Source organism: Musca domestica, unplaced genomic scaffold (genome assembly GCF_030504385.1).
Source record: "Musca domestica strain aabys unplaced genomic scaffold, Musca_domestica.polishedcontigs.V.1.1 27, whole genome shotgun sequence".
NCBI classification, from domain to species: domain Eukaryota; kingdom Metazoa; phylum Arthropoda; class Insecta; order Diptera; family Muscidae; genus Musca; species Musca domestica.
The window spans coordinates 289,500-304,749 of NW_026712286.1; the positions used below are offsets into that span (position 1 = coordinate 289,500).

The following is a 15,250-nucleotide window of genomic DNA, read 5'->3' on the forward strand; positions in this document are numbered from 1 at the left end:
AACCGACTGATACTTTTTAACTTGTCTTTATTCCCATTAAACTAAAATTAAGATACCATTGTGAAAAAAATTCAGTGACTAGCAGTTGCATTTACAAATGATTACTCATTTTACTGCAATGTCTCTGAAAAAATGTATTTATTTTAAACCCGATAATGTCAACTTTATCCTTTACTTTTCTTAAAGTAAGGTCTAACAAAATGAACTATAAAGGAAAGATATTAAAACGTGCCCAAACGCGACCAAAGTTGTAGGTAGATAAAATGCCTTTTGACTGGCTTCTTTGTAAAGTAAACAAGTATAAGTAAATGGTGAAAAACGGCTCTTTATGTACTTGCACCTTAAGGAGACGCATACATTGGTCATTTAAAGCATTCGAAAGAAAACAATCCTAAATATAGAGCGGAGAGAGACATGTTGAAGAGTCACCACTTAAAGTAGGCCAGACAACCCATAAAAATTCTTATAAATGTATTTAAAATAGAATGGTATACCTTTCGAGTTTTGCACTTAATCGCGACCTAAACACAAATTCAAATTTGTTGCATTTGTGGAAAACATATCTGTATCATTTCCAAGTTGTAGGTGTGCAAGTTATTTTGCTGAGCCAAAAAAGGTAAAAAATCTTACAGAGAGAGAGAGAGAGAGAGAAATGTATTGAATTTCTTACTTTAATGGGATTTCCAGCGAAGAACCTAAAATAATGATTCTCGTTTCGAGTAATTACGTCTTATTGAAGCGGGACTCAATCGAACAAGTCGTTGCGAAAATCGTTCTTTCACCCAGCCAACATGGCACCCAAGTATGTGTGTATGTCTGTCAACGTTTCTGTTTGTTAAATATATTCATGTTAATACACACAATTTTTTATACTCATCTCCCTCTCTCTCTTTCTGAGATGTATTTATTGAAATTTAATTAATGTCTTTATACCCAAAAACGAAGTTGTTTCTGTGATTGGCCACAGTTTTGGCCTAGAACAATCAGGGAACAACGGACTTAGATCACTTTCAAATCGGCAAAATAGCGTTGTTTGTCTGTATATCCTTATCCACTTTGCATTTAATTACTAATTTATATTCTGCTCTATTCGAGAGAGATGTGGGTATTCTGCAAGTTATGCTCGTTTCCTGGAAGAAATCGAATTGGTCTTTTGTGCTTCTGTCCCTCCGAGGCACTTAACTTTTCTTCTCTCCAATAAAACACCATTTCCATCCACTACAATTTGCTTAGGTGAGCATTGCCCCAAGGGCGCCCATCAAAATAAATCATTCGAGAGCAGACGTCTATGTCATAAAATGATGATTTGGCTTACAGCGATGCGTCCGAAATAGCCCTCAGCCACTATTGACCGGAATCTCGTTTGATGTTTTTGTTTCAGTTTCATGCAACAAGCAAATGACTTGGAGGTATCTTAAATATTTACCTATAAACACCAGCTACGAGGCATTGCGAAGAGGTACAATGAGAGAAGTTAGATTGGGGGTGGACAATGGGTAGGAAGGAGACACATTGTTCATAGACTGAAACATTGTTCCGCATAAACACAGGAACATAATTAGACAAAACGTTGTTTTGTCATAACCATTTAAACCATATGAATGCGGAATTGGTCCGTCCACACACATTTAGGTTCTGCCCAGAGCGGTAGAATAACATTTGTTGAAGGTACATTCCGACAGATACGAAGGCAACCCCGTCGTTGAATGTTGCACACGAATGTGGCAATGACCAGTCCCCACATGTCGTTTCACATAAACAACCCCAGCCACTAGGTACCCTTGGTGTGAATGTAAGTCAATCACATGTATGTACTCCGATTGGAAAGCCATTGGTATGTATATATCTATGTATGTTTGCCATTAGAGGGGGAATAATTGTTGTTTGGTTGTGTCGAGTTGATAGGATTAAGTATCACTTATTCATATTGAAAGGGGGAGGGGAGGAGGGAGGCAGAGCCGATTGTATAGAAGGACCCAGGTAGTTTCAATGAATGTAGGCTTAAGATAGGTAAACTGGGTTGTGCGCCACGAGGGACAATAAGAACGCCCACACTTACATATGTATGTCTCATTGCTGCAACATGGGCTTGGAAGCACTTTTAAGTTCCGAGTTCTTAGCAAGCACTAATGCGAAGATGGGTCAGATCTTAACAAAGTGAACCAAGTACCATCTAAGGGGAACGTGAAGGAATTCATCAGTGGGACATGGGCAGAACAATTGCCGGAGGACAATTTGTCGTAGATATTGATGTCGTTACATCCGAATGTCTTCGTTCGGAACGGGAGTGTGTTTTTCGTAAGTGATTTACTGTTTATTTGTTTCCTTTCACCATCCATTTGCTATTGTTGCTCGCACCGGGGGTCTCGTCGGGGCGTTCATTTACAAATATTTGAATGTTTCGTTTCGTATTGTTTTGCTCAATGTGGCGTGTCAGTCAGATTGCCAGTCGAGGCAGCCACCCAGACATTCCGCACGTGGTCGTGTGACTCTATGTGTGTAGGTGTGTTAGCAATTTGCTGGGATCCTCTGCTGCTTTGTGGTGGGACAAAGTTTTATTTTCACAATGTTGTTGAATTGTCAAGTTGCCTTGTCTTGTCTGTCCAACTCGCCGGAGGTACAGATCCCCTGCGATTACAGCAGCCACATGACGGACTGACTCTGACGAAGCTCTCCATTGATTGAATATCTTTTCTTTGTGGGCATTTAATAAAATATGCAAATTTATTGGGCACTAAATGGATCTGAGACGAGAATGCTATCGCAGATTGTCCTCCGCTCGGCTGTCGTTCAGACTGCCGTTGAGGCGACTGCTGGCAGCAAGCGGGTCATGAAATTCATATCATCTGATTGTTATGGCCGTCGTAAACCCTCTAACAATCAAACGGAAGCAAAATGTTTATGTAAATTCCTTTTTAACGTTATTGTTCGCCATTTTATTCGGAAAAGGTGAATTTGATTTACATAGTCATCCTTGCTGTTGCTGTTGTTGCTTTTATTGGCTTAATTACAACTAAATATTCCATTTGTTCACGGATGAGTGAACAGATTTCATAAAATTATTTTAGTTGAATAGAGGAGATAAGTTGTGGAAAGGAAATCTATTGTTAACAAATGTACAGTCCACAAATAAATACAAACACCAAAGGGGCAAGCATGTGGGGGTCTTTAAATAAGATAAGAAACTGTAGTGAGCAGACCTTCGATTTAGAAATAAATAATACAGAATTTTCAATTGCTGCATGTGTTATGGTGGAGTTAGATTATGGGATGTAATCTTTACTCAGACTGATAAGCAAGTGCAGCATGTTTGCTTGCCACATGTAAGATAGCTATGTGTGTGTATGACCTCCTCATATGCATGTGTACAGTTAGAATCTATCTCTCTCTCATTTACACTTAATGATAATTTAGGTTAAGTCATATTATCATAACTAGTTCTTAAGAAATATTTTTAATAAATAAATTCAGTGTAGTAAAAATATTCCAACGGTGCGTACATTTCTTCCGCGAACACCATTTGAAAAAATGTAAATGTCCTCTTCCTCTACCTTTACCTCCATCGTAATTCTTGTCCTTGCTGTGTTCCGGATAACTTGTCCTCATTCTCAGATTATGTTAAATGCCTCCGAAATGCGATAGGGTGGTGGAGAGCCGACGTCACTCCAGCTGCAGAGGGGCGGCTTCGGGCCATGTGCCGGGACAATAATTAAGACTGAACTAAAAACAAAGCTGACCGACAACCTTGCACAGGAAATGTAGTTTGAAATTTACCCCACCACGTTCGCCGTTAGTATTCGCAAAAGTTGCCATTAGAAGAAGTTTAAATCGACAACAAAGTTTCCAGAGAAAATCTTGTGAACCGAACTCTAGCTGCAGCTACAACGAAACAGATGCAGCTGCCGTTCGCTACTGGCCCACTTGTTTTTGTTGCAGCTGTTGCTTGGCAAGAGATTAAAAATTGATTTATAAACTTTATCCAATTGACTCTTCAATAACGTCCAGAGATGGTTTGTCGTAAACTATGGCATATTAGACATACATACGCATCTAGACTTAAATATCGGAAGTCCTAGAATTAGATATCGTCACAGTCAACCACCTACTGAGTAATATGCGACTTTTACACCTCATTGTTGTCAGCATTCTTCTCGAATACCATCTCTGGCCATGCACTCTGTCCGTCCTTTGCAACGTTCGTTCAAGTGTCGATTTAGTTGTTATCCGCTTGTTTATTACTTCGACATGGCAATCTGGTGAAGTCTTGTTGGCCATTTATTCTGCTCTCATTTAATTAGAATAGTTGAATTGCACCGGAAAAAGCAACTGATATTCGTAGTGGAGAACATTGGGAGCGGGCAGACAGGGAGGCAGCAGATGCCAGAATCGAAACTATCATGAATTGCTCACACAGAAACACACACACACACATTAACGTCAGCTAGCTTTTGGCAAAAAAAAGGAAATTTCTATGCTGGCTGTGTTAACAAAGTTGTTCGTTTAAAGCGAAGAATATGAAATCGAATAAAAAGACGCTTGGTTTGAAAGCGATATCCAAACTTAAACAGAAGACGGGAGTCACGTTGACATGCAAAAGTTTATGTTCCGTCTTTAGCGAAGACGTGTTCATCGTAGATTCGTTGCTTTTGGAAACGGCTGAGGGGAACCTCTTCTTCTATAGACGACTTGTTTGGCTCGAGTCTGAGAGCATAGATGTTTCTCACACGTAGTTTAGTTTTAATTTGGAGTTTGAATTGCGAATATTATGCCGAGTACCTCCACTGAAATCCGGGCATCGGCTGCTTTAATGTCGGCAGGCATGGAATCACAAGCTCTTCCGTTGTAAACGAAAGGAATTTGTTGGGAATCCTTTAACTGTAAAATCTAGTTTTTATGCTGTGCTTATGGTTGTTGTTGTTGTTGGTGTCTATTTGGATTTAAGCATAATAACGCTTAAAGCTATGAAACAGACACGCTGCAAGTGATGATTGTTGCGGGGCTAAAGGAAATCCTACAAATTTAAAATTTCTAGATGCTCAACACAATCCGTGAAAGCAAATGCTTGTTTGCTCCGTGCCTGTGTGTGTGTGTGGGTTTGAGTGTTGTTGTGTATGTGTATGTTCGTACATATGTGCTCACATTATTACAGACATGTGAATCTGCGTATCTGTATATGTTTTGTTCATTCAAAACCATGCATGTAGGTATTTTAATAACATAAAAAAGCTTTAGGCAACTTGAGTTCCGTGGAGGAGGAGAAGGAGGAGGAGGAAGGGCCTACACAAACACAAATGCAAATACCGTTACGTGCCCCACATTGCCGCTGTTCCCGTAAAATTTAACAAATCTCCTGGCGTAATCGTCATCATCAGAATGCGGCACATTATCTTCAAGTAAAGACATGAAGTGCTCAACAAAAAACCGTTTCATTCCAAAGCCATGCATATAAATCGGAATCTGTTGACGAAATGGAAAACTGCGATGTCAAGTTTTCCATTTTGTAAAAGAATCTAGCTGAATCTAGCAGACAGACTATTTTGCCGATTGTGTCCTGGCATTTGTGTTGAGGTCACTGGGGATCCATTGTTCACCATTCAACACTGATTCCCAAGCTTTGAATGCGTTTTCAGGTTTTACAGTCGAAATGAACTGTCGTTACCTAAGCTGTGCTAAGCCGTACTGTTGCTTTTACTCATGGAGAGGCCATAACGACATTTTGGAACTCGGAAGACACGGGGTGTTCATAATTTCAATTATCTCTGTTTTGAATGTATATTTGTATTTGCCGACGGGGCTTACACTTATTAGACCTTGATAATCGGCCGGGGAATGGTGTTGGCATATCATCATGGAACACTGGCAAATTTCTGTTACGACTGTCGTCGTAATCACAGCCTCACTTTGCATCTATCGAAGCGGATTGTAATGGCGACTAAATTTGCCAGCCTGCCTTCGGAGGCGCAAGGATCACATCATTTCGTGGGCTTAGCCGTGAACATGAATGTGACATTTGATACGTTTCGTTTCGTATTCGGTCAGGCAAAACTGAGCTCTACCCATGGAAACACCTACCGCAGCATCGAGAACATCATTTGGAGCATGGCGCACTTTTCGTCTTTCGGCTGTTTTACAAAATCCCTGCCAAGACTCAAATGTGGTTCTGAAATAATATTAGAATTTTTTGTTTCTTCTACTTCTTCCATTTGTTTTGAAAGAAGACAAAATAAAAACAAGCCTAGAATGGCTGGAGGACATATGTTTCAGCCATAAATTATAGAATACTTTCCTCTGCTGCCTCCGGGCGTTGAGGCAGACTTTGCAATCCGCTTATCGGCAATGCGATGAAGGTGTGTCTAAGTAATAGGATTTTAATGTTATATTTGTTTTGTTTCCTCCCCCACCAATTTCCCATCTTTTTTTCGTTTTTTTTTTTGGTTTCGTTGTTGGGTGTCCTTTTTTGTTTGGTTTCATGATAAAGGTGCAAGGAACAAACAACAACAATAACAACGGATCATAACACATTTAATATCATCATATTTCATATTATTTTTAAATTGCGGATTCAACCTTCCATTAACTACCAACTAGCGTTTTTAGGACGGGACAACAAGGCTCAAAGCTGTCTCGTAACGTTGGTTTGGCTGGAGGTATCATCCCTTCGCGGTCGGAACTGACTTCAATGGGGTTTTTCTAAACCATTGAAGCCGGTGATGTCTTGGTCAAAGTAAAGATGTATGTATGCGGCAGTCTCTTTGTATTGGTGCGCTCTCATACGCCAGAGTAAATAGCGGCCGAACTGGGTTTTTCTTTCCGAAACGAGGAAAACTCGAAACCGTTGAATTGTGTCCTAACAAAATACTCGAACACAACAGCAGTGTGACACCTGAGGGTGGACTATTGAATTAATGAACGTACAGTTTCTGAAAGTTTGGCGTTACAGATGTGTAACAAAATGCAGCAGATTCGCTTTGAAATGCGGCGACAGAAATTACTAATACATGCACACACACATGCAGATATAATTCATTGGAGTCTACATTTATTCTTTGGATGTGTTACAAACGAAACGACAAATCGTATATATCCTGCATTCCTTGCTGAAGAGTACATCTGTAATACTGCTTCGGCCGATTAATCTGTAGAAGCGAATTATGTACATGGCCATAAAATAAATTCCGACCTACAAAAACAAAGTCGTTAGACGAGCAATTACAACTTCACTAAATATGTGCAGGAACATACACACACACACACATTTCAGTTAAATCTGACAAACTCCGCAAGATTTTCTTGAAAGACGCAAACGCACATATACGTTATAGAGTAGAGTATGTGTGTGTGTGTGTGTGCATGGTTCAGATCGCATCTCAGTTCGTTATGAAAGTAACAATTAATGGACAAAATTCATTTGTATGTGGAAGAGGGTCGTTCACTTGCCACTGAACTTAACTCCAAAAAGTTATGGTTTTGAAGAGCAAATCTCTTTGAGTTCTGAGATACGCAGCGATTGGGGGTGGTATTGTCGGGGAGCGGGGTTAATTTTTCGATTCTGTTGCAGAGCACTAATGTCATTAAGCAAAAAACAGACATGGATCAATGGACGATGGACGGATACGATTTCAAAATTAAATACGTTCATATTTGGCAAACATTCAATTGCAAATGGACACTGTTCGCCAGGATTTACTTTAAGTTTAGGGGTATTTTTTGGGTGACTGACTGCTGCGTAACGAGTTTAGGACGTCGGCTAGGAAAATTATGGACTTAATCAACTTTGTTGCAGACAAGACCTTCAAGATACAATGGCTTCGGACGGACGCCTAGACCTGCTCCATCCATCCCTGAGAGAAGCAGATCAAATCTAATGATTGTGGGTGATTATGTGCGTATTTGTCTTGGCAAACATAAATGTCTCTGGCAATGTGTGCCTTCGTGAGGGCGTGCGTGCGTGTGTGTATGTCGGCATGCGAACAGATAACGTTGCAAATGTTTGTGGCTTTAACTTATTGTGGCTTATTGTTTTGGCTTACTTATCCAAAATGCTTCGGTGCGGCAAGTGAGCGTGTGTGCTGTGGTTGAAAGTAAATACGCCAAGATTGTGGCCATAATTGCCACAGAAGAAAAGTCATTTCGTTTATTTGAGCTGTATGACAACAATAACAAAAATCTACAACAACAACAGCGCAAATGACAACTACAACAAAGACAACGATAATAATATTTAACATGGACAAAAGATTCTAAGAAACATCTCCTCACCAACAACCGACCACCCCCACCCCCATGGCACTCCTTCGTATAATCTGCCCTGAAAAGATTTACCCCGACCACTTTAAGCCGGAGTGCCATGGAGTAAATCAGTGTGTGCTTTGATGTTGGAAAGCAAAGTTCAGACTTGCCAAGTGAAGCAAAAAACGGCAAAAAATGAAACATTTGAAACAGATAAACATCCGGGACTAAAGCGCAAAAAGTTTGCCCCTCATCTTTAGTTGAACTTCGAACAAACGTGTTGGATTAAATGATTTATTTGCTGCAGATACAGAAGTCGATATAAATAAAGCTGAATAAATGTATTTAATATTGTGTGGAGGGCAACAATAGCAGAACTTGGATGTGGTTGTTGTTCCTGTTAAAAAAAAAAAAAACAAAACAAAATGTATACATATAATAAATTAAATTTGAAAAAAAGATTTTTGTTGTTGGAATCTCAGTCTCCATCCAAAGCTTATCAGCTATTCTGTCAGTCTGTATATATGCCTGTTTGTAAATATGTTTGAATTAAAATCAAATTCCCCTAACACCTGTTTTTCAGACAATTCAAGCGCTTTTAAATTTGTGTTCCAAGAGAAGGACAACCATTAAATCTAAAATTCCTCAACAACTGGAAGTGTGGAAACGCTGCTTAAAACGTACATCATGAACCGTTCTGTATATTCCCTATTCGAGTTCGAAGATGTTCATAAACAGGGATTTCTCATTACTTTTCCCGGGTCTGGAATCATTCATTTCGGATTTTCATATTTTCGTATGGCAGATTTTGGCTCCAAGTTGTAGCTATTGAAATTATACATTTATTGATTTTATTACTTTGATATTTTGAGGAACGGAGAAGGGTCGAAGAGTTGAGGACATTCGTTTGTATTGCCTTGCTCTCCAATTAGACCTCGTTTACCCCGAAGCATTTTCCACTATATACTCCATTGCGTATACAGAACTAAAGCGTTTTGTGAGACAAATTAATAAGCTTTTGTTATCGGTGTTTTATTGCCAAGGCTACCTTAAATAGCTTCGGGAGTGGAGTTGAAAAACAACGCAACATTTAATCCGCTTTAAAGGAAACCTGCCGTGTATTATCTACACATTAAATATCAAGTTCGTTTCTTTCTTTTTTGATCTCTCTACTCCCACTTTATTCCCTTTGCTGGCCAGGCAGATGACAAACAAGTATTCCTTTGATCTGAGTGACCACAAAATGTTGGCCAATGCTTAAATAAACTATTTTCTATTTCATTGTTGTTTTTTGTTGTTTTTGATTTGAAAATCAAAAACTTTTTCATCGGGTCCAAAAAAAAAACCTAACTTAGCTAGAGGACGGAATTCTTGAAATATGAGTTAACTTGGCCATAATGAAAAATTCGCCCGAAGCTCTTGTCGGACAACGTGACTCTTTGTCACAAGCCAAATTGCTGAAATATTAAAACGGTCTTTGAATAAAATTAAACTTTTGTCATTTCAGCAAAAAAAAAAAAAAAAAAACCAAAGGAGTCGAGCAACATTGCCATCTACAGGCACCGTCTTCTCCGGCTGTCCGGTCCGGTGTGTCCGGCTGTTTGCCTTGGGTGTTGAGTTCTTGGAGCGCCGTCGGTTGTTGGCGTCTTAACTCGTTGCCAGGGCTTTGCGTTTTTGAATGTCTTTAATGCCATCGCTGTCGTTTAGAAGCTCTTTCTCCTCCGACAAACATTTCAACAACCTTTAATGCAGCCGTGTTTTGGTGCTGCTTTTGTTTGTTTTAAGGTTTCCGTTTGGTTGTTTTCGTCCGGAGGTGTCGTCGGCACATTCGATTTCAGTTGTCGGGTGTACGAATAGCAAACGAAGGAAACGAGACATTTGTCGTCGCACCAATTTGTGTCGACATGTTAACTTTTGTGTAATTGTTGATTTCTTGTTCAGCTGTATTACTGCTATTAGTGTTGCTGTTGCTGCTATACCGTTTGTTGTTTTCTTAAATTATCTGCAATAAAAGCAATGACCACAAATTACTCTCATTAATATCACACAATGGTAGAAGTGACAAGTTGACAACTCCATTCACGTTGATTTCGATAGCAATAGGGTGTGTGTGTATGTATTCAGGGACACACACACCCACATGCTCACTCACCCCGCATGTGACTATACAAATGTATATGCTGTGATATATCTTTTTAGACATTTATTTCAATCGCTCGTAATAAAAAGGAGATATTCTCCCTTAGATGTCTGCTCATCGTAAATGGTGGTGTCATCGATTTTTCCTATTGCCCCAACAACAACTACAACAATGAGAACGACGACGTTGAGTATGGGTACATGTGTGCAAGATTGTGGCCCATCTGGGCGTATGATTGTTTCAGTCTTGGTTTCCAAATCGAATAAATCATACGCTCGGGAATATGCTCTGCAATCACTTTTTGCTTGTTATTGGAAAAATGCTGAGAAGGTAAGTGAGCGAGTGTGTGTGTGTGTGTGTGAGTGAATGTGCGTCCGTTTCTCCATGCAATTTGTTGACTATTCTTTGTGGCTCTCCAATAAAATTATATCAACAAGGGGCATGTAGAACATCCAGAAAATTCCACATTAATATTCTCCCCAGAGCAGTGACCGACTTCTGTGGCGAAAATATCTTACCTATTCAAACGCTTGAGCTTCATTTGGTGTTATTAATTTCCCATTGTACAAGATTTTGTAGCACGTTACAGGTCCTGCTTGACTCTGGGAACCAGTCAAGGAGGAATTACAGAATTTGTGTTTACTTTTCATCAAATGCCTACGGCCTGGCCATATAAGAGAGAACTCCTGTGTATCTAAATTTTTTGAGGAATTATTTTGATAAAATACAGTGATTCGAAATTACCGCCAAAAACAGCCTTGCTGATTCGAAATGTTAGGGCAGAGTCCGGCTTATTTGTTCCCATGATTGTTCTGCTCGATTCTACACTTCCTGTTGTATGCAGTCATCAGTGTATTCCGCAAACAGTTATTGCTTTCCATATGCCAGCATATGGATTGGCTTGTGATTGATTTGGATTGCTAACATGAATGTGAATTAAACGTTAGAATCTACGATTTTCTGTTTGATTTATTTTTTTCCCCATTTGCTTTTCTCTGTTTGCAGTCATCGCGCTTGTTTAATTAACTTGGAAGCCAGCACACAGATACCAGTATCAAAGGATTTGCACAGCAGGACCCGGAGACAGAAAAAACGATGTCCGTCGCATAGCTGGTTTTACCAATGGATGTAGCAACATGGACGCAGTCACAGACACATACACGCACCAACCTCCATTTGCTATGTGCGTTTGTGTAAAATAATGATTTACTGGAGCATAAGAGTCATGTCGAAGTGTTACGTCAATCACTCGTTCCTCCACTGCGCCCTCTTTGAAAACGATACTCGTTGCTATCGTCAGCTCTGTCGGACCCCTCCACAAAATGAAATCAAAGCATAAGAGTTGTGTAACTGCCGCTGCCGTTGCTGCTGGAGCTGGGGAAAAAATGAAATCCGTGATTCTGTATCCTTATGGTCCGTTGACAGCCACCGGATGCTGTCGCATGTTGCACGCCAAAAATTTGGCCATAGCAAGCGCCATCTATACAATAGTAAGTATTTAAATTTGTGTATTTTACTGGTTGCCAGATACTCTGGCTGGGTCAAAACAATGACAAATCCATCTGAATACGCTTCGTAGAGCAGTGGATATGATTGGGTAGCGGCTATTTGTGTAGAATATGTTTTTGTTGAGCTCGGCCATAAATCGCGGTCTGCAAAACATCCATTCCCTTCCGCCTTTTTTAATCTCACTTTGGGATAAAATACTTGCAAATTGGTTTGGTCCCTTACAAGCCAAGGCTGTACCCGCAGCGTGTCAGCCAGCCGTATGAACTGTCCTGTTCATCACCATGCACACTTGCACACGCTTTTCGCAAAGACGACTGACTGACTGGCTTTCTTTTAAATTCACTCATAATTTATGTTGATTGCCCGAACGTGCCTAGAATATTCTTGCGGCTCTGAAACAGTGCCGGCAAATTCAAATAAACAACATTTTTATAACTTCATTAATGTGCTTTATTGGTGAGTGGTAAATTGCTGGCCGTATGCACGCCGCCAACCCTCCAAGGCCGGGCGAGGTGCCGCACCAACAGCAATTAGTAGGAGTTCAAGCACCACACAATGACTATTTGGTCGCGCTTGGTTATGTTGCATGCATAATGGCATAATGGCATATAATGTATGTATGTCAGAGCCACCTCCAGCCCCCGTTCAGTTCAGTTCAGTTCAGGTGTCGCAGTTGGCTGGCGGGCTGGCTTCTTGTGTGCTGTGTTGGAAGCGTTAGCCCGTTATGGCGCCCAAGTACAATGTCGAATCCGTACATACTACTCGGCTCGTTCTAATCACCATGGCTGCATGAACGAAAGTTATGCCATTGCCATAGCTCCCCTGCGCTCCCCAACGAAATAATGTATCGCCCTTGTTGTTGGCTCTTCAAAATGATTCGTTAATGGCTTTAAAATGTCTAGCTTGTTCGTTAGTGCGAGTGTTTGTGAGCATTAACACAATGAAGGGATACATTCTCCGCCATGTTGCCAACAACAATAACATTGAATGGGGCAACATCAATTCCCCGTAGTTTAATCATTTAAATATTATTAAAATGGATTACCATTTAAGTTGACTTGAATGTTGATTGATCGCCAGAAGCAGGAATTTCATTTGCAAAGCATAATTCGAAAAACATTTTGTGCTAGTTAACTTTTCGAATTTAATATTGCATTGTTCGCGTCGGGTCCGACAGACTGCATCGATGCTGAGTGTGTGCAAATTCTTTAATCAGGCCAATTGAACAAAAACGAGGAAAGAGATGTGATGGGATGGGGGACAATTTAAAGCGAAACAAAATCGAACTGAGAGCGAATAATTAAGGGGGTGGGGGGTAAGAGCGAGTAATGGAAATTTATGAAATACCAATTTATTGCAGCAGTCTTGAATGGTTTTTGTAGAAAGACATTAGAACAAATCCATTATACAACAACAGTTCTACAACAAGGAGAACAAAAAGAGACAGATTCATCGCTAAGTTGTTGTGCGTAATGACATTGCGTGTCTGCGAGAGCAACAAAGAAATGAATAAATAAATAAACGATTACCTGCGATTAAAATTTGTCTACAATTCGCGAAGCAAGGGTATTGCATTTCTTGTTGGCTGCTTTTTTTCGGATTTATTCACATGATCGAAAAAGTACACTTGAAAAGATTCCTTTTTAATGTTTAATTCAGGTCTCTTTGAAATGGCAACTCAAACTTAAAATCTCAAAGCCAGGAATCTGTCCGATAAGTTCTAACTAAAAAAAAGAAGAACTCTTCCATAATTCCAATCGAAAAGCCGTTTTTCCGGTCAAACTTTCTGATCGTATAGAAATACAAACTTTTAGACATCGAAAATGTTTACGTTCCTACTTAAGTTGTTACGGTGCGTACAGCAATACTCACTTTCTCACCAAAATATGGTCTGTTGTACGACCGGTCCTTCCCAATGTGATATTTTCATACAACGCTCGTAACATAGTAATTGCGTTGTGTACAAAAGTACTCACGAAAGAATACGGATCTCCTTTGCTCATATCATTATACTAGGCGGATGTCATTATAACAATACATACGCATGCATGCATGTATATATGCACGTACACACATACTATTTTTATGGACATAATGCTGATGTTAAAATTAATTTAAATTCAATTAAAAAGAACGTGGAATTTAAATAACGAGCCAAGGCTTTTCGGCTACATTTGGAATCTGTAATGCCGTTGGGGAATTATGTTTCGGCAAATAAAAGCATTCACTTGTATGTATCTATGCGATTGTCTGTCTATGTTTAATCCTCCGTATAACGCTTGGCCAGACACCATTCATACAAACCTGTCAGCACGTACCTACAGACATGCAGGTCAAATTTATAAGTTATAACGTAATGAATTTGTCGTCCTAAATTGCATGAGGAACTGACCTTTAATCTCTTTTAAGTGCATTAATGCACAAACTCGTACTTTAGCGTATTGAACCCTTACATTCGGCCAATATTAATATTTAGGGGCAGAAAATAATGCTCATACTTTTCTAAATATTTGTTATTATTATTTAAGAACGTAAACTTTAAAGATTCTATTTTATTCTATAAAATCCGCAGATTCAGATTGATATTCAATTTATTAAAATGGGGTTTCGATTGGTAGTTCTTTTGTCGTTCTGATGTTGTACACATGCGGTCAAAAGATTACTTAAAATCGTTTAGCAAATCGGATTTCCTACCTGAATATTAGGTTCAAAGCCGTATCTGAATATGAGACTTAACTAACTTAAACTTACAACTTATTCAATTTTATCTTTAATTTGAGCCCAACGATTGCCAACAAAGTCCTGCTCTATGTTTGAGCCAGCGTTCGATTGAATAACAAACCTATTCCCTGAAAGAATGTTTTCACTAAAACATTGATTTACGGTGTCCCCAATGCCACAGATAGACAAAAACAAACTTGAATTGGTTCTCCGATAACATATGTCCGGCCATTAATTTATCTCATCGACTAGATATAGTAGATATAGTTGTTGATGTTGTTTCGTTAGCTTTGCTTTACGACGTGGTTATTATATCTAGGAACAAATGGCGTCTCTTAATATTATTAATGAACTCAAACTACGCTCAACAAGAGATGAAGTGAAGAGGAGTAACAAGAAGAAGAAGAAGAATGTGAATGTGAGTCGAGTAGCTTTTTATTTATATTGTCGAGAAAATAAATTTATTTTTTTATGGCTTTTCGAGGGGGGGGGGGGGGTGTGATATACGTATGTGTGCACGTGTGTGTGTTAGAGGTCCAGATTTCAAAACAATTTAATTTGCATGAATCTACAATAAATTTGGAGCTGGGCTACGCATACATCGCTGCATGTATCGAAATTGTAGCACCTTTATTGCTGCGGGAGAAGGTG

The 15,250-nt window shown here is 39.5% G+C and overlaps 2 protein-coding genes across 5 annotated transcripts in view; one reads left to right on the forward strand and one right to left on the reverse strand.

Annotated features, from left to right (window-relative positions):
• The window catches only part of LOC101898294 (organic solute transporter alpha-like protein), a 39,961-nt gene that overhangs the window by 13,545 nt on the left and 11,166 nt on the right, over window positions 1–15,250 (reverse strand). The window lies entirely within an intron of this gene.
• Window positions 1–15,250, forward strand: part of LOC101898116 (uncharacterized) — a 34,473-nt gene that overhangs the window by 2,926 nt on the left and 16,297 nt on the right. For 2 of the 4 annotated variants that reach the window (XM_005177170.4, XM_011298120.3), the window contains exon 2: window positions 11,375–11,859. In XM_005177170.4, coding sequence (XP_005177227.2) covers window positions 11,692–11,859 — 168 coding nt within the window. In that variant the 5' untranslated portion in view covers window positions 11,375–11,691. Of the gene's footprint in view, window positions 1–10,476; window positions 10,700–11,164; window positions 11,301–11,374; window positions 11,860–15,250 lie in introns of those variants that run through there. The other 2 variants (XM_059124147.1, XM_059124146.1) reach the window with 2 other exon arrangements.